The 17,755-nt window shown below is 62.3% G+C and overlaps 1 protein-coding gene across 2 annotated transcripts in view; it reads left to right on the top strand.

Moving 5' to 3' along the window:
• The window catches only part of LOC119093944 (thyroid receptor-interacting protein 11), a 51,228-nt gene extending 34,209 nt beyond the window's left edge, over positions 1-17,019 (top strand). Inside the window, exons 6-14 of one of the 2 annotated variants that reach the window (XM_037216965.1) lie at positions 4,309-4,434; positions 5,727-6,063; positions 6,785-10,245; positions 10,613-10,782; positions 11,008-11,233; positions 11,495-11,594; positions 15,642-15,723; positions 16,075-16,369; positions 16,605-17,019. In XM_037216965.1, the coding sequence (XP_037072860.1) occupies positions 4,309-4,434; positions 5,727-6,063; positions 6,785-10,245; positions 10,613-10,782; positions 11,008-11,233; positions 11,495-11,594; positions 15,642-15,723; positions 16,075-16,369; positions 16,605-16,811 (5,004 nt within the window). In that variant the 3' untranslated portion in view covers positions 16,812-17,019. The remainder of the gene's footprint in view (positions 1-4,308; positions 4,435-5,726; positions 6,064-6,784; positions 10,246-10,612; positions 10,783-11,007; positions 11,234-11,494; positions 11,595-15,641; positions 15,724-16,074; positions 16,370-16,604) is intronic. The other variant, XM_037216966.1, reaches the window with a different exon arrangement.
• Positions 17,020-17,755: the final 736 nt, after the last annotated feature.

The raw sequence follows: 17,755 nt of genomic DNA, 5'->3' as shown, positions 1-17,755 counted from the left end.
GAAAGCTGCGCTATGCTGGTTTTTGTTAAATGCTTGCGGAGTGTCGGATCTTGGGTTGAAACATCGCATGCTCTACGCAATTTTAAAAGCCAGATACAAGGTATGGAAAAGTTAACGTCACACGGGTATTAGTGGCTACCGGCTCTTGGTAATCTGTCGCGGTGTTTGTCACCGACACGACGGTTACTTTCCGTGACGCATCTCCCGTTGGCATTAATGGGATCGGGCTGTTGAAAATTACTTTGGTGGAGTCTTGGTATTTTTGTGAGCATTGAGGTAGCGCTGGAGCAGGCCAATGCACAGTGCAATTAATCAATTGCGGATTAAGCCTGTCGGTGCCAAGCCTCGGTAGAGTTGCCGGGTATGATCGCGCCTTATGATCGCGTCTCTGCTGCTGACGTGACGTATTTCGGGAGAGTCTCGGGATAGCAGCTCACGGCCGCTGTTGGGCGGCGCCGCGGCCGATGAGGGACCGGATGCCGGCGGTGCCGACCTCTGCTCCGCGATCCAGCACGCCGCGCGTCGCTCGGCCGGCCGCTCGCGCGCTGTGGACGGAGCCGCGGCCGGCGGCGAGACAGTCGGCCGGTCTCGGCCGGCGGGCGGGCGCCGCCGGCACGCGGACGGGCGCACGTCGCGTCCTCTGACAGCCGTCGCGCCACAATGGCCGCGGTGGCGGGGGTTTGCCGGTGGCGCTGCGTTCCTGGTCCCAAACACCAGCGACAATGCTGTACGCCCGTTTACCTGTGCGCGGACAATGGTGCGGGCTGACTGGCACGTCCGTGCGCTTTGGGCCACGAGCTGCGGCACGTGCGCCGACAAAACGTGCCATCACGCTCGGGGCCGAGCCGGCGGCTGGTGCAGCGCGCGCCCCTGCGCCGGCGCCCCGCATGCAGGGAGGGGGGGGGGGGCGCCACTTCACGCGGTCCGAGGCGTGCCGCGGCCCACCCGTGGCGAAAGGAGCTCAGCATCTGACGCGGCTCCGCGGGCAAAGTCGCGGGTACGGCTGGAGAGCCGGACGCCTTGCCTCGAGGGCGAGGGGGAGGGGGGGCAGCGTCGACCGGCGCAGCCCTCGCCTGCCTGGTGTTGTCACCCGCCGGCACGCCCCGCGGCTCTGCTTGGCCCGCGGCGCCGTCCGGACCCTGGGCTCAGGCCCGTCCGGACCCTGACGCCGACATCACGCCATCGCCGTATCACGTCCGCCTGCTGCCGTCTCGGACCAGGCCACGTGGCACGCTCGGCATCTCCGGCTGCGGAGGACACGGCGACCGCCGCGAAATGTCAGCCCGCCAGCGTGCTCCCTTTGTCCTCTTTTCCGGACACATGTCAGGGGGCACCGGTACGCGTAATTGACACATGACCCACCGTCGAGCTCGGACCGACCCTCCGCGATTGACGGATGGCGTTCCGTTGCAAGGTGTCATGTGCTTGAACCATGCTCTTTCCGGCAGGCACATGAGGATCAACGTCATGTTCTTCCACAGTCTTTGTTCTAGTCCCATCGGAATTACCAGCCACAAATCACGCACCGCATTTGTCGGCATGTATCTGGCGAGATGCATAATGCCTTCCAATCCGCTCATCACGTGGTGTTTGGAAAACTTGGGCTAATTTGCGCTGTACCCTTCGTGGGAGATCAGGGGCCGTAGGGCACGTCGCCGGTGTAAGCCGGTCGGCCCGCGCGGTTCCGAAGCGGACACGCAGCGAGTCTCAGCCCGCAGCGCCGCGCGCCTCAGCACGTGTGCCGTCGCACGTCGCGCGGACCAGCGGCCGGCGGTCCGGCGTCGGCCGGTGTCCCCGCCAACCGCGCCGTGCGCATCGCAGGAGCATGCGCGGCGGCGTGCGCCGGGCGGCACACACGGCCGGCGGCGGACCGGGCCGGCTCGGCTCCAGTGTCGGCACGGGGGCCTGTGTACCAAGCTCGCCGTGCCAAACAGCTTTGCCGACGTGGCAGGCTCGGCGCTGGCGGCTCGCCGTTCGCCCGGCAGCGGTCGCCATGGCCGGCTGGACGGGCGTTCCTCTGCCGCCGTGCTGCCACACAAGGCACCGGACGGCGTGGGTGGACTGACGGGGGAGGAACGCAGGCGCAGCGGAGCTAAGCGTGGCGGCGGGGGCTGGGCCGGCCGGCCTCCGGGCCGGTCCGGGCCGGGGCCAGCGCAGCTGGCATCCCCTCCCACGGCCGGCTGTACACTCCAGTTGCCGGGCCGAGCTGGCACGGCCGGCCAGATTGAGTTGCGAAACCGATCGGCACCGGCGACCGTTGGACGCGCGGCGCGTGCCCGCCAGCGGTCCGGCGGCGGCGCCAGCCTCCCTGTCCTTGTCACGTCACGGCGCGCCCAGCGGCGGGCCGCCGTTTTTCTACAGCCGACAACCCGACCGACCGGTTTGCTGCAAAAATCGCCAGAAATTGCGGCGGACTGAAGGTCTGTCTGGCCGTGCGGCCGCCGCCGCCGCCGCCGCCGCCGCCGCCTTTTTCCTCGTGAACCTCCGGCCGGGAGCGTCGACCCTCGACCGTCGACCCGTAGCGCGGCGGCGCACCCTTCCCCTCCCCTCCCCCCCCCCCGGAAAGTGGTCCGCTCCCTCGCTGTGGAACTGTGCGGGTTCTCGCACCATGCGGTGGTCGTTGTCACCGCAAAAGAGCTTGCAGTTCCCCCTGGAGAGATGTTGGCTCTCTTCCCGCACACTGAAGCTCCGGCTCTCCCTGGATGTGATCCCTTTTCGGGACAGTGGCCGCGGCGGCCTCCCTCTAATCTGCCCGCACCACTGTCGGAGTATATCAGTCTGTGTTCTCCGTCCATGTGTCATGTGTCACAATGATGGTTGTCCTCCACCCCCGTACATTATTACGCCCCCCCCCCCCCCTCCCGCCCCCTCCAGGCAGGCATCCACTCCTCTCAGCGTTCGTTGGTTGCCTGAAATCCGAGCCGTGCGGTCGCAGTCATTACGTCCCTTTCAGCACCTGCTGTGCTAATGACGCACTCTGGGACTCGGCTAAACATTGCCTCGGGCGCGGCGACGTTATAATTACGCTGCCATTTCACGCGTGGATCAATTCTATTCAAATTTGAGCGATTGTTCAGCAGTGTGGCAAAGTACCCGCGCGTCCACTGACCCGGCGGCAGATTGTTGGCCTTAGTTGAAGCTTGTTCCCTTAGCCTTTCCGACTGCCTTCCAGATAACCTCCCTCCAGCCATCCCACCAGGTGGAGCTGTGACAACACTTGGTGGCTGCGTGTCCCCTCACTAGCTTGGCTGTTCCAAAAGACCAGTTTTATGTCTTTTTGTTCCGCTGTTGTGTAAAAAGCGGCCTTTTTACTTGTTGCTTCATCGCTTCGTTGCATTCTCCCCGCGCATTGTGCTGATGGAAAACGTCTCCTTTTCTGATTCGGCCGGCATGCTCGGAAGCACTCTCGTTAGTCGCCACTGACTAACGGGCCGCGCATCCGTGCCAGACTGGGGAGGGGCTGCTCTTAGGTTGGCCCGCCGTCGCCCGCGGCGCCGAGCGTTGCCCGTCTCGGCCCAGCCGACCCGCGGCGGCGCCTGTCAGCGCGTCGAGCCCGGGCGTGACCGGAGCGGCCGGGCTGTGCCGCCGCTGGGAGCCGGCGCTCCTGAGGTGGCCGGCCGAGCCGAGCCGGGTCGAGTCGGGTCGGGTCGGCGCGGCGCCGCGTCGGAGCCGGGACCGGACCGCGTGGCCACGTCGCTCCGCCGCAGCCCGACCTCTGAGTCAGCGCACTGTACGCCCCCGGCCGCGCGTGACGTGGCGGCGCGGCGGGCGGTCGCCGCCCGGCCGCCGGCCCGCCGGCACCGCCCCGACGTCAGCCGACTCGCCGACCTTTCCGCCGGTGGCTGGCGTGGGTGACTGTGGTCCGGTGACTCAGGTGACCGTACCGATGACGTCACCGCGGGGTGCGGGCGCGGGTGCGGGAGCCTGGCGGCCTCCCCCGGTGCGCCTCACCCTGCCCCACGCTCAGCCGAGCCCCGGCGAGAGGCGCCGCCGTCTGTTTTCTTCTTGCGTGTTGCGTGAGGTGGAAGTGCAGCTTTTATCGTCCTGAGATGTTTACGAGCAGCGCTGGCACGTGATGAACGCTTTCGTGGCGGCCTAACATGCCGGCCTTGGCGCCCAGATTACTGGACGGGGTGAATTACCTCGCCTTTGCAGTGGTCCCTGGCGGCCATTGCATGCCGCCGGTGGCCCGAGCCTTTGTATCCGCCGCCGCACCTCCGATAGTCCGCTGATTCGGGCCGGGCGGACCAGACCTGGGCGAGGCCCGCCGGGCGCGACGGTCCTGACCAGGGCGCCGCCTCTCGCCAGGAGCTGGAGGCGGAGCTGCAGCAGGCCGTGGACCGGCACCAGGAGCAGCTGTCGGCGCTGCAGGACAGCCACCAGCAGCAGCTGCAGCAGCTCAGGGCTTCGGCCGACACCGCAGGCTCGCGGCAGGTGAGCAGCACGGTGCCGGGCACTGCGAAACAAACGCTTGTGTTTGGGCCACCCAGCTTTTACGTATATTTTTCCGTCATGCCCTTCCCACACATTTGGTGTTGGCGTCGCTCAGTGGCCCGTGATCCTCGGGCCGGTCTGTCGGCGCGTCGAGGCCCGGCGCCCTCTGGTGTTGGGCTGTGACGCCAGGGGCCGTGACGTCATGGGTCGGCGTGGCGTCGGATGGCGGCGGCCACACGCTCGTCGCCCGCCGCCGCCGCCGCCGCCGCCGCCGTCGCCCTCGATAAGATAGCGCTGTGCGCCAGGTGATGCGTTCCCGCACCAATATCGCGGCCCGTACCAGGGGAGGGCGGCGGGGCACCGTGCGGGCGGCCCCCTCCCCGTCCCGACCAGCGGGCGCTCTGCCTCAATCGATCGGTGAGCCGGTGCACACCTGTATCCATTAATGCAGCCCGCATGTTTTATCAGCTGACAGTGCGGCCCAGGCTCGGCAGCAAATGCAGATGGAGTATATCAGCTGCGTCAAGTGGTGCCACTGTGTGGCAGGCGACAGCTGGCGGTGTTGTCGCGGCCACGTGCCGTCCGAGACGGCAGGCCTTTTATTGGCTTTCGATCTCTGGCCTTGGGTTTATGTTTCTCTAACGTTTTAGACTGAAACGTGATCCAGATTGTTATCGTTTGTGCACAGTGGCGTGCTGTTTTTGTACGCGAGGGGCCATTTGCGTTCCCTCAGTTGTTAATTGGAGGAAGGGAAGAGTGGGCACACAGTTCAAATCACTATCGAATTCTATGTCCAAAGCAAAACACTGGAGCATGCGGTCCAATGCCGACATCCGTCTATGTTCAAAAGCAAAAGTGGCAAAAGCAGCAAGTGTTCAAAAGCATGCACATAGCTACTTCCTGATCTAGCGGACTCAGACGCATTTTTCCCGGGCCTTGTGACATGCCTCCCTGTCTGGAGAGCTCGGTGACGTGAATCCCTGTGTCGAGTATCGATTGTCGTGTTTCCCTGTTCAGGTGACTCAGTGACGTGTTTACCTGCCCAGGGGACTGAGTGACATGCCTCCTTATCCAGAGGGTTCAGTGACGTGTCTGCCTGTTTGCAGGGCTGAGTGATTTGTTTCCGTTTCTAGACGGCTCGGTGGCGTGCGTCCCTATCTCGGCGTGTCTTCCTGTTCGTAGGCTTCGATGACGCGTGCTCCCCTCGGAGTTCTCAGTAGCGTGACACCCCGTCGCGGTGAGGGAGGGAGGGAGGACGGGGCAGGTGCTGACGGCGCTGTCACCGGCCGCAGGGCGATGACGAGGCGGTGCGTGACGCGCCCGACGGCGGTGCCACTCAGCCGGTGGCCGCCGGACCCGACGCGGACGCGGTCGGCGCCCGACTGAAGCAGCTGGCCACCGAGAACGAGGACCTGCTCACCAGTCTGCAGAAGATCACTGCTGAGAGAGAGGCACTCAGTGCCAGCCTGCAGGAGCGGACGGCTGAGAACGACCAGCTGCTCAAAAGCCTGCAAGATGTGTCTGCCGAGAGGGACAGCGTCAGCGCCAGGCTGCAGGAGCTGGTTGTCGAGAAGGACGAGCTGCTGGCCAGCCTCAAGGAACTCGACGTTCAAAACCAGGCGGCCAATGGTAAGAGCGATTTAGTCGGAAATGAACGCACGCTCCGGTTTTCCTCCCGTTTCCATCCCATCATTACGAGGGCATAGAACTGCCGCTCCAGAGCACAGAGGGCGCTGGCTGCATTTCAAAGGAGCGAAAATGATCCGCCGAGTAGCTTAATCAAACCTAGTTGCAAGTGTAGGCGAAGCTTCGTGTTGGGGTCGCTCAGTGACCTGAACGCATCAGAAGGGGGTACGCCGACAGATGCGCGGGCTTTCCCGAGCACGCTGACGATAAACTTTCCTGAGTACCCGAGTACCGCTGGCAGGCGGGCGGGGCCCTGTGGTCAGATTACTGCGCCCTAATGAATCGACCGACGCGCCTATCGTGTTTGGACGCGGCGATACGCTATCGGCTCTAATGACGCTTGACGCCGAGGGCCGCGGCCCCAGCCCGGCTGCCGGCGCGAGCGGTCCGCCGCGAGTTCTTGCCTGTTCCCGTGCTTGGCGTGCCCAGATCCCGAACGCCGGAGGCGGCGCTCACAGTCGTGCCCGTCGACGGCGGCGCGGCCGTGCAGCCGGGCCGTCGTCCCACCCCGAGCGCGCCCTGCGGCCGGGCGGCAGCGCTCGGTGCGGCGGCGCCGCGGCTGGCGGCCGCAGCTGCGGCTGTGACGCGCGGCACCTGTGGCGGCGCCGACGGCGCACCTGGGGCGCGGCGCTGCTGACTCACGGCCGCCCGGCCTCCGTTACAGACCAGGTGCAGCGGCTGCACGCTGATGCGACGACACGGGCGGCCGCCGCCGACGAGCTGGGCCAGCAGCTGCTGAAGAGCCAGCAGGACGCCCGTCTGCTCGAGCAGGCCAGGGATGAGCTGGTCCAGAAACTGAAGCTGCAGGGGAAGGAGGCTGCTTCCCTGACGTCAGTCAGAGATGAGCTGCTGGAGAAACTGCGGCAGAAGGAGCAGGAAGCGGCGTCTCTTTTGTCAGCTAGAGATGAGCTCCTGGAGAAAGTGCAGGAGAAAGAGTCGACGGCTGGCGATGAGCTGCTACTTAAATCACAAGAGTGGGAGAGGGAGGCGACTGCACTGGCGACAGCTAGAGATGAGTTGCAACACAGGTTGCAAGAGATGGAGCAAGAGGCTGCTTCCCTGACGTCAGCAAGAGATGAGTTGCTGGAGAAACTGCAACAGAAGGAGCAAGAAACCACTTCTTTGCTGTCAGCAAACGATAACCTTCAGGAGAAAGTGCGGGAGAAAGAGTCGACGGCTAGCGATGAGCTGCTACTTAAATCACAAGAGTGGGAGAGGGAGGCGACTACACTGGCGACAGCTAAAAATGAGTTGCAAAACAGGCTGCAAGAGATGGAGCAAGAGGCTGCTTCCCTGACATCAGCAAGAGATGAGCTGCTGAAGAAGCTGCAACTGAAAGAGCAGGAGACATCTTCCCTGACATCAGCAAGAGACGAGCTTGCAGAGAAACTGCAAGAGGAGTCAACAGGTGGTCAAGAGCTGCTCTTGAAGCTGCAGAATTGGGAGAGAGAGGCGACCTCACTGACGGCGTTGAAAGACGAGCTGCGACAGCAACTGCTGGAGAAGGAGCTGGAGGCTACTTCTTTGAAATCAGCGAGGGATGAGCTGCAGGAGAAGCTGCGACAGAAGGAAGGAGAAGCTGCTTTGTTGGTAAAAGAGACAGAGTCGGCCACCAAAGAGGAAATACAGCAGCATTTGCTAGATAAACAAATGTTTGAAAAGGCCAAATGCGAGCTGGAGCAAAAGATTGCGGAGAGAGATGCTGAAATTATCCGACTGACAGTAAGCAAAGATTCAGTGACTGAGGCATTACAAGAGCACGAGGCGGTAGCGGCATTGAGAGAAGAACTGCTGCAGGCGAGGGAAGTAGAGGTGGCTACTTTGAAGGAAGCGGGAGAACAGGCCATGCTGGAGCTGCGCGAAAAGAGTGCGGAGAAGGCTAAGCTCATGACTGAAGTGGATGAGCTGAAGAGGGCTCTGAAATGTGCTGAGGATGGTCAGAAGGCTACCGTTCTCATTCTGAAGAAATCGGAGGATGCTTTGGAAAAAATGAACGCACAGAACATGGAGCTTCAAGCTCAAAATGACACCCTTCAGACCAGTATCAGCGAGAACGTGCAAAGTCATAAAGCAGTGAATGAAGAAATGGCTGGCCTGAAGACGCGTTTATCTAAATTCGAAAACGAGGGAGTGGTCGTGAAAGAGAATCTATATCATTTAAGCGCAGCGCCCTCAGAACAGTCCCAGACAATGAACGATTCCTCGCAGGGCGGCCAGGAAGCGTTGCTTAGTCGGATCGTGGACCTTGAAGCAATGAACTTGGAACTGGAAGCCGAACTGTCCCGAATAAAAACTGCTGACCTAAATACTGCTGATCACCACTTTTCGGCCGTCGAAGGACAGACGGAAAACGGCCAGCATTTCTCGGGTAACGAGACCGCGATCACCTCTCTCCAGAATCTGCAGACACAGCTCGAGGCGGAACAGAGGCGCGCAGCCGAAGCCAGCGAGCGCTGCTCGGAGCTTCGGTCGCTGAACGACACGCTGCAGGACACGGTCAAAGGTCTGACCGAGCGAGTGGAGTCTCTGGAGTCGGAGAGGGACGAGCAGGATGCGCAGCTGGACACGGCGGAGCCCGTTGCCGCCGAGAACCGGCAAATTGCCATTCGCCTGCTCGAAATAATGACGCTGTTCAACTCTGAGGAGATATACGCGTCCAACTCGTGCACGGCTGCGCTGCTCGACTCGTTGGAGACGAGTCTGAAGGAGCTACAGTGGAGCCTGCAGGAGACGGGCCGCCAGCTGGAGCAGGAGCGGCGCGGCCGGGTCCAGCTGCAGGAGCGGCTCCAGGAGCTGGAGCAGGAGCAGCTGCTGTGCTCCGGCTCGTCGGACAAACTGGAGACGATCAGCGAGGACGCCGAGCGCGTGGCCGAGCTGGAGGAGGAGGTAACGCGACTCCGCCAGACGCCCGACCCGGCGCCGGACAGCGCCGACGCTAGGAGCCGCGAGCCCGACCCGGAGCTGGACCGGCTGGCGGCCGACAGGCACCTGCTCACCAGGCAGCTGGAGGAGACGCGGCTGGAGCGCGACGAGGCGGCGCAGCGGGCGCTGATGCTGCAGGAGCAGCTGGACGCGGCTGACGGCCGCAACGAACAGGAAGAGCAGCTGCGGTACGAGAAGGAGGAGCTAGACATCAAACTGCAGATCCAAGACGCCGAACTTGCGGAGCTGAGAGTCAGGCTCAGGAATGAGGAAAAGAGAGCGGCAGAATGTGCTGAGGAAATTGTAGAACTTTCAAAACTGCACGCCGAGCTCGCGGCGGTCCGTCTGGAAAGGGAAACTTTGTCAAGGAGAGTAAGCATTATGGAGAAAGAGATGCAAGAGCAACATGACAACGCATTGTCAGAAAAGGACAAACTAAATATGTCCATCCAAGAGTCGGATAGGCGGATGGAGAAGCTCATATTGCAGATCGAAGAACAGAAGTCCAAGAACTCAGAAGTGATACGTCAGTTCGAGAGTGTGCACCAAGAGCTGTCGAAGCACAAGGGGGAGCTGCTCACTTCGCAGGAGAAATGTCGCCAGCTGGAGGCCGAACTGGAGACCTGCAGGCAGTCGTCGGAGCAGGCGGATCTCATCACCAAAGCGGAGGTTTCTCAAGCTGGAACCACTGAGGCGCCGGCAGACGCGTCGGACAAGGAGCGCCAAGACGTGGATACCAAGGAGGTGGACGAGGTGGAGGCGGAGGCGGAGGCGTCGCCGGACCCCGGCCGCCTCTCGAGCCTGCTGGAGTCGGCCGACGAGCTGCGCCGCCAGCTGGACGAGCAGGCAGAGGCGCGTCGCCAGCTGGCCGCCGAGCGAGACGTGTGGCTCACCGAGCGGCACCAGCTGATCACGGCGCTCAGCCAGAAGCACGCCGAGAGCCTGCAGTACCACGCTGAGATCCAGCGGCTGCAGGCGGCGCAGGCCGGCGCCGAGCAGGCGCGCGCCGCCGAGCTGCGGGACAGCGCTGAGCGGCACGACCAGCTCACCGCCCAGCTGCAGCTGGTGGCCTCCGAGCTGGCGCAGACGCGCCGCGCTCGCGACGAGGCGCTGGCGCAGGCCTCGCAGCTGCGGCCGGCGCAGGACCAGCTGCTCATCGAGTTGCAGGAGCGTAACGCGGCCATCCAGGATCTGCGGCAGCAGGTGCGTGGGGATGGATGCTGGTTTGAATGCGGGCTGGCACAGCTCGAAGTTGGAGCGCTTATAGTTCATATTAGCCCTTTAATTGTGGTTAGCGTTGATTGCAGTTGCTTTGGCAGCAGTGAGCTCTAACGCTCAGGAAGCGTTTCGCGCCCGTTGTCAATTCACCGTGCAGGTAACTTAATTAACCTGGATCTGTGCCGTTTTCCTGTAGAGTATGATTATGGTTATCTACCGAGTCTGCCGATGGTGTTCACATGACTCAGTACGTTGCTGGCGCGTGCCGGCCGTGACTGGGCCAACGGACGCGGCTGTCCTCCAGCCGCACCCAGTCGGCGCACCTGTTGACTCTCAGCGGCGCGCCCCGCAGGCGGCGCAGCAGGAGGAGACCGAGCGGCGGCTGCAGGTCGAGCTGCGCCGACTGCGCGACCACCTGGTGGCCATCGAGGAAAACTACACGCAGGATGCGCTGAACGCCGAGCAGCGCGAGGCGGCGCTGCGCGAGCGACTCAGCAGCGAGCTGCACCTGACGGCGGAGAGGTACCGGCTCTCCCCGCCGGTGCGCAGGCCCGCCGGCCAGCTCTGCACGGGGCCACTCTCTGACGGTGCAGCTGTCGTCGTTGCTTGTGTGACACTCGGTTGTGTGGCATGCTTCGTTGTGATTCCTGTGGCTTTACTTCGCGTACACCACCATTAAAGCCCCGCACTGCAGTGCTTAGATTCATTTCGGAAGCCCTGCTGATTGGAGGGATGCCCTTCTTCCAGTGAGGCTGCCTCGCAGCAGATCGAGTCACTCCAGGAGCAGCTGACGGTGGTTTCCCACCAGCGTGATGACGTCACTCTGCAGCTGGATGACGTCACACACTCGCTGACGAACCTGCAGCGTGTGCTGGAGCAGTTCCAGCGCGACAAGCGGCGAGAGATCGAGATGGCCACCAGCGCCGCCCAGCGGGAGACGGCGCAACTGACACAGCACGTGGACGCGCTCAAGGCCCGTATACACCGCGCGCCGGCATTCGCCCACCATGTGGGCCCTCCCAGCCGTCAGTTGCCCGCACCATGGCGTCCCCATATGCTGTCGGGGGCAGCCCCTGGATCGGTGTGCTTACGAAGGAAGCACTAGGGGTCCAGGTGTTCCGTAATGAATGGCTGTTATGGTGTTAAATTTCCGGCGGAGACTCGCGTCGTTGTGGTGCTGGCTTGTGTTGTCTGTCTCGGTGCGTCGTTGTTGATAGCCGCGCTCCGTCTTCAGACCCAACTGAAGGAAGCCAGCGAGGGTCTGGCCGCAGCGAACCGGCTCAACGAGCAGCTAGATCGCAAGGAGGAGCTGATAGTGGCTCTGAAGGCGGACGGTAGGTGGCCGGGGAGGCCGTCGGCCGTGTCCCGCGGCACGCTGCGGTGCTGTGCTGGGCCATGACCTGCTGCACCCTGCATTGTCCTTTGGGGTCATGAATCACTGCCACGCATTGCAGCACTGGGCCCAGCATTTCTGGGGCAGGTCAGTGATGACTTCTCTGCATTGGTTCGGTGTTCATAAATCTCCATACCCTGCATTGCCACAGCAGTTGATGAATTTATGTACCCTACATTAGCTGTAGTGGGTCATGAATTATTCCGTTGCATTGTGGCGGTTCATAAACCGGCGCGTCTGGTACGGGTGTAGTGGGCCTTGACCCGCCATCTCCTGCGTTAGTGGTGGGTCGTGACCCACCATCTCCTGCGGGTGTAGTTGGTCGTGACCGACCATCTCCTGCGGGTGTGGTGGGTCGTGACCCACCACCTCCTGCGGGTGTGGTGGGTTGTGACCCAGTGACCTGGCCCGCCACCCGTGAGGCGTGCTGCTCCCGCACGGCCGACCCTGTCGGCCGCGCCGCGCTGGTGCGTGTGTGTGCGTGTTTGGGCTCGGCTTATGCGAGGGCAGCGGCGGACACCTGCCCGTCCGTACGATGGCGGGGCGCGCGCGGCGCCGCCGGCCGTCGCTCGAGTGATGCGCCGGGCCGTGTGTGGCGCGAGCTCGGGTGTGCGCGGGCATGAGCGACCAGCTCCGTGGCGGGGCTTCGGCGCGGCTGGCAGCTGCGACGGCCAGTTCGGGACGTCTCCACCAGAGGCGCTGCTGTCCGCTGGGCGTGTACAAATATCAGCAGGTAATTCTGGGATGACTTGACTAAGCCCAGGTACCTGACTGGTATATGTGCAACCCGAGCTGGGTGCCGGCATGTCACCTGACCCGACCTCACCTCACCTGGGGCTCAGCAGATCGCCTGCAGTTGGTCTCCGAGTTAGTTACCGAACGCTTGCTGTCATACGACATTTGGCTTTAGTGTGATCTACATCGCCTCATGCTTGGCTTAATATCTCGTTCCTGCTTTGTGCACGGAGGCCGAGAAATGAGCCTTGCGCGCAACCTCCGTTGTTTCATCACGCAGGAGCGTCGGTGTCAGCTGCGCGCTCTCAAAGGCGGCGAAGCTCACCGCTCGCCACCGACCCTTAGCGTCCGAGCAGCGATAGCCCCGTCAGTCGGGTGTCCAGGCCTGCCGTGGCACCCCCTCTGGCCACCGCTCCGCTTACGTGCCCTCCGAGCGCCGCCATCCCGCCGTGACCGCCTCCTGCGCTGCCCCGCTCCGGCCGCTGCTGCACGGATGGAGGCCGAGGCCGCGCCGCTGCGCCCTCCCTGCTGTAGTTGCCTGCTTGCCTGCATGCGTGCATGGTCTTGGGCCGCGTGCTGAGTGATGTGGTCTTTTCCTGGTGTCGGCAAGAGGCGCGGTATACTTCATATCCCTGAGACGGCCGTGGTGGCTGCGGGTCCGGGTACGAATTGGCCTCTCAGGGAAACGCCTGTGGACCAACAAACATCATGATCCTTGCTTTCTCTTTTTGAGATGCAAAAACTAGGATTTATTGTCGTTTAAGACAGCGTTAAACTATTGGCCGTGATTGTGAAAGTTCGCCAATAGATCGGTTCTCTGGCCGGATTTAGCTGATGCACATTTCTAATTCGCATTTCTTTAGTGACCCGGTTATCAGTGCCGTCCAGTCGGCCCCTTCCCACCCGCTGTCGGGATGAGTCGGCCCCGGTTTATGTCCGGGCTGGCTCCGGTGGCCCGGTCACGTGCCACACTCCCCCCCCCCCCCCGGTCTGCGTACGGCCGCATGTGTCGCCGACGCAGCGCCCGTCGCCCGCCACCGCTGCACCCGTATCCGTGTCCGCGCGCCGCCGCCGCCGCTGCTGCACGCGCCACGGACCGTGCCGGCGCGGGGCTAATCTCACATGGTAACGCTGAGCGATGCCGACTCGGCGGACCGTGTGGGGTGCGTCTCGGGCCCGGCCCGCTCGCTCTGCGCTGTCCGTCCGTCCGGCCGTCGCCGCCGCCACCGCCGCCACTGCTGCTGCCGCCGCTACCGCCGGCGCTCCTCGCTCTCGCTCTCTGTGGCCACCCGCCGCGACTGTCCGGCGCGGCGCGGCGGCGGGCAGCTGTCCGGTCCGGTCCGCGCCGTCCGTTGCCATGCGACGGCCCAGGCGTTCGTCTCTGTCTCTGTACATATGAATCGGTCGCTGGCTTCGCAATCCGGCGGCTGCACACATCGCAGACCGCTGCTCAGGCCGTGGTCCTGGCCTCTGGTGCGTGCAAAAAGCGGCAGCGCGCTTTGTTCAGTTGTAAGCTACGATGCTTTTGGTGAAGGGAAGTCAGTGACGTGTTGGTGAACCAAGTCACAGTTCTCACGTGGTGGCTGTGGAGCACCGTGGACTCGGTCAGCCTCTGAACTAACGTAAACGATATCAGGCGGTTCATCTGCCGTCCAGACTGGTTTCCGAGAGGGGTCAAACAAGGAACTCGCTCGGTGTCCCAACTGTTTTGAGCACGTTTGTCTGTGTATAGCCCGCTCTTACCACTGCTATTCGTGCTTTGTGTACAGTGTATGTGTCTCGTAGTAACCACCGCTCGTCATCCCGTAACTCACTGACATGCATGCCCCGGGCCTGTCCAAGAGGTCACACCCCCGGTAAAGCACTTCATGTGACTAACTACCCCCTCCCCTCCCCCTCTCGTGCCCCTGGCGATCGGCGACCTCACGCCCAGCACGACGCCGGTACACTCGCCCGGTTTATTTCGATGTCGTAGGCGTCAGCATGCGCTCATTGTCAGTCGCACCCGAATGGCGCCGTCTGCTCGTAGTCGGCCGTTGGCACGCTCGGAGCGCGCGCCGCGCGTGCGCGGGTGTGAATCGCGCGCCTCGCGAGCGAACGCGCCGCATCTGCACGCCGTCCGGCGACGACGCACGGCCTGGCATGGGGGCCGGCTGCCCGCCCCGGACTGCGTAGATCTGAGTATTACTTCAGGTACTGGATGACTCGATCTCAGTGTCGAAGCAATGCTCGGACTCTGCGACGGTCGTCGGCTGCGTCTGCGCATCCGAGAGTCCGCCCGCCGCGGCTCGCATGGTCGAACAGCTCAGCCAGCCGGGCTGTGCCGCGCCCGCCCGCCCTCTTATTTTGGGTTCTGCCATTTTGTGATACTGTGTAATTTGACTAGTAGCCGCATCAGTGTTCGCCTATGTTAATGGTTTGGCATGTACTGTGATGTTGCGTTGATTGTATTGATTGTTCGGCATGCGCTGTTATATTTTATGTTAAGGGTGTTAATTGTTTGGCATGTGCTGCCATATTTTGCGAGTGACGTTTTATCGTCTGCCTTAATGTAAGGCGTACGCGATTACTGTTCATTCTGTCGTCGTTGTGTCTAGCTGCTTTGTAAGCTCACTGTCGACATTGTCCTCATGATTTAAGTCACATTACTCATGCAACAATATCCCGCCTGTTCCGGGGATGACACGTACGTTAGCGGATGTCTGCTTGGTTATATGAAAAGGAGTAGGGTTTGCTGCGGCCCATAAAAGAGTGACAGCGGACAGCGCGCGAGAATGGGCTTCGGATAATCACTGAAACTGCTGCTTACGCTAGTAACGAAAGCAACAAAACTGTATGGCTGTTCGAGGTAGGTGAAGGTAGCTTAAGTCACGCAGTGCATCCAACATTGCTTAGCAAGTATTGATTTGTCATTGTTATTCATACTGCAAGTAACCGAAGTAATTGTGAAACATTGCGATTGCGCACGATGTGAATCATTGTTCTTCTAAATAGATGTAAGTTCGAAGCGCTTTTAACGTGGTTTGTGTTATCCATGTACAGCCGTGCTACACGGGCACCGGCTGTGGGGGTTTGTTGTTTGCGCCGGCTGCCGCCTGGCGCCAGCTCCGGCGCCGGCTGTGGGTGGGAGAGGGGTTAGTGAGCGCGCCCGCCACCGTCTGGCGCCAGCTCCGGCGCCGGCTGTGGGCGGGTCGGGGAGGGGTTGGTGTGTGCGCCCGCTGCCGTCTGACGCCAGCTCCGGGCCCTATTCCAGTGGAAGCCAAGGTGGACGCCATGGTACGTCTGCAGGCAGAGATGGAGGAGCTCAAGGGCAACACGTCCGGAAAAGTTGACAAGTAATGACCAGGCCGGTCGGCGTTCCGTTCGCAGCCAGTGGTTTCGTTGTGGGACATTTGAAAGTTGGCCCATTTAGGGCTCCTGAATCTGCCGTCAGTTCTGGTTTTTCTCGCCGTGCTCGCAGTTGCAGCTGCGAGCCTTTGTGTGCTGTCCGCCATTCTGCGGAGCTGTCCGGCGCTTGTCATGCCCCTGCAGCTCCAACTGGCCGGCCGCCCCCTGTGGCGGCCCGTCTGCTGCCATCGCGGCGGCCTGGTCGGCGCCCCGTGCCCTGCTCGGGTGGGGGCGTGCGCTGTCGACCGTGTCTTCGGTGTCTGATCCCTGATTTGACCTCCGCACCGCCGCCGCCGCAGGTCGCTGGTCAAGAACCTGGTGGTGGGGTACGTAGCGGCGCCGGCCGGCCACGAGCGCGAGGTGCTGCGCGTCATCGCCACCGTGCTCGACTTCTCGCGCGAGGAGCGCGCGCGCGCGCGGCTCGACCCGGCGCCGAGCGCGCCCGGCCCCGGCCCGGCCGGCGCGTCGCTCAGCCAGGCGTTCGTACGCTTCCTGGAGGCCGAGTCGACGCCGCGCCGGCCGGCCACGCTGCCCGCGGAGAAGATGGCGCAGGAGGCGGTCCGGCGCACGGAGGCGCGCACGCACCGCTCCCAGGTGAGCGGCACCGGCCACACCATGCCCGGGGGGCGGGGAGGAGGATCGGCCCGGGTGAGCGGCGCAGATTCCACCGTACCTGGGGAGGGGAAGGTGGGGGACTAGCGAGATCTAACTTGTGTGATTTCACGTCAGATAGATTGCCACTACGCGGTGTTTGGACGCTGCTGGCGTGCATTCGGCTGTGCTGTGAGTACGCGCATGCGCGTGACGCTTCCTTGCCCCCGGCCCGCAGGCGTCGCCGATACCGGCGACCGCGGCGCGCACCACGCCGCCGCCGAGCCACTCGCGGCAAAGCTCGACCTCGTCCAACCTGCTGCTGTCGCTGTCGGAGCAGCAGCCGGCCGAGCCGGCCGCCAGCAGCAGCAGTGCCCTGCGCGCCATCATCGGAGACGGCGGCGGCGCGGAGCAGACAGACGTGCCGCGACCTGCCGAGCCGTGACAGGCGCATCTGGGCCGCGCCGACGACAGCGCCAGAGCGGGCGGCAGCGGGCGGCGCATCTGGCGTCGCTTGCCCGGGAATTACGTGCGATGAGAATGCTTTATATGTATGTCTTCGCGGAATAATACGCTGTTGACTATATGGTGCTCGCAATGTTATTTTTATGAAAGTGATAGCTGTAATTGGTGAAATAAATTATCCGATGCATTCCTGTGGCTTTGAAACCTAGCGAATATTATTTGGCTGCAAGTCGTCGCTTCACATTTCGGGAAGCAGCCTTGATCCAGGAGTATAACGCAGTCTTGCCAATTGCTGACTCAGAACAAAACGAAGTTCGTACCACTCTCCCGCACACTACAATCGGTTCAAAGCACGCTCCTGCTGACTACAATCGGTCAGTAGCGCTCTCCTGCAGACTACAATCGGTCCGTAGCACTCTCCTGCAGACTACAATCGGTCCGTAGCACTCCGCAGACTACAATCGGTCCGTAGCACTCTCCTTCTGACTACAATCAGTCCGTACACTCCCCTGCAGACCACAATCAGTCCGTAGCGCTCTCCTGCAGGCCACAATCGGTCCGTAGCGCTCTCCTGCTGACTACAATCGGTAGTGTTCGGATTCTTGTCTAGGCGTTATCGAGACTTCGGCGATGCCGCGGGCGGGCGCGGCATCGTCCGGCGTCAGGGATCAAGGGGATCGGGATCAAGTCCGGATCAAGGGGACTGGTCTGGTCAGGGCGGGATCAATATCTCTGGCAAATTGCAATGCGTCAGTCACGCTAATAATTCAGTCGGCATCAACATTGACTGACATTTGCTGTAATTTATGATACCGTCATTACAGCTTGGGACGGCAAGAAGTGTCACAAAATACCTCTGATGCTGTCATCAAAATATGCCGTATTTGGACTTACATGCCCGCTAGAGCTTATTATGGACTTCTG

Source organism: Pollicipes pollicipes, unplaced genomic scaffold (genome assembly GCF_011947565.3).
Source record: "Pollicipes pollicipes isolate AB1234 unplaced genomic scaffold, Ppol_2.1 Scaffold_4002;HRSCAF=4701_pilon_pilon_pilon, whole genome shotgun sequence".
Taxonomy (NCBI): domain Eukaryota; kingdom Metazoa; phylum Arthropoda; class Thecostraca; order Pollicipedomorpha; family Pollicipedidae; genus Pollicipes; species Pollicipes pollicipes.
The sequence above is the reverse complement of the archived record's forward strand: the minus strand, read 5'-3'. Positions and strand labels throughout refer to the sequence as shown.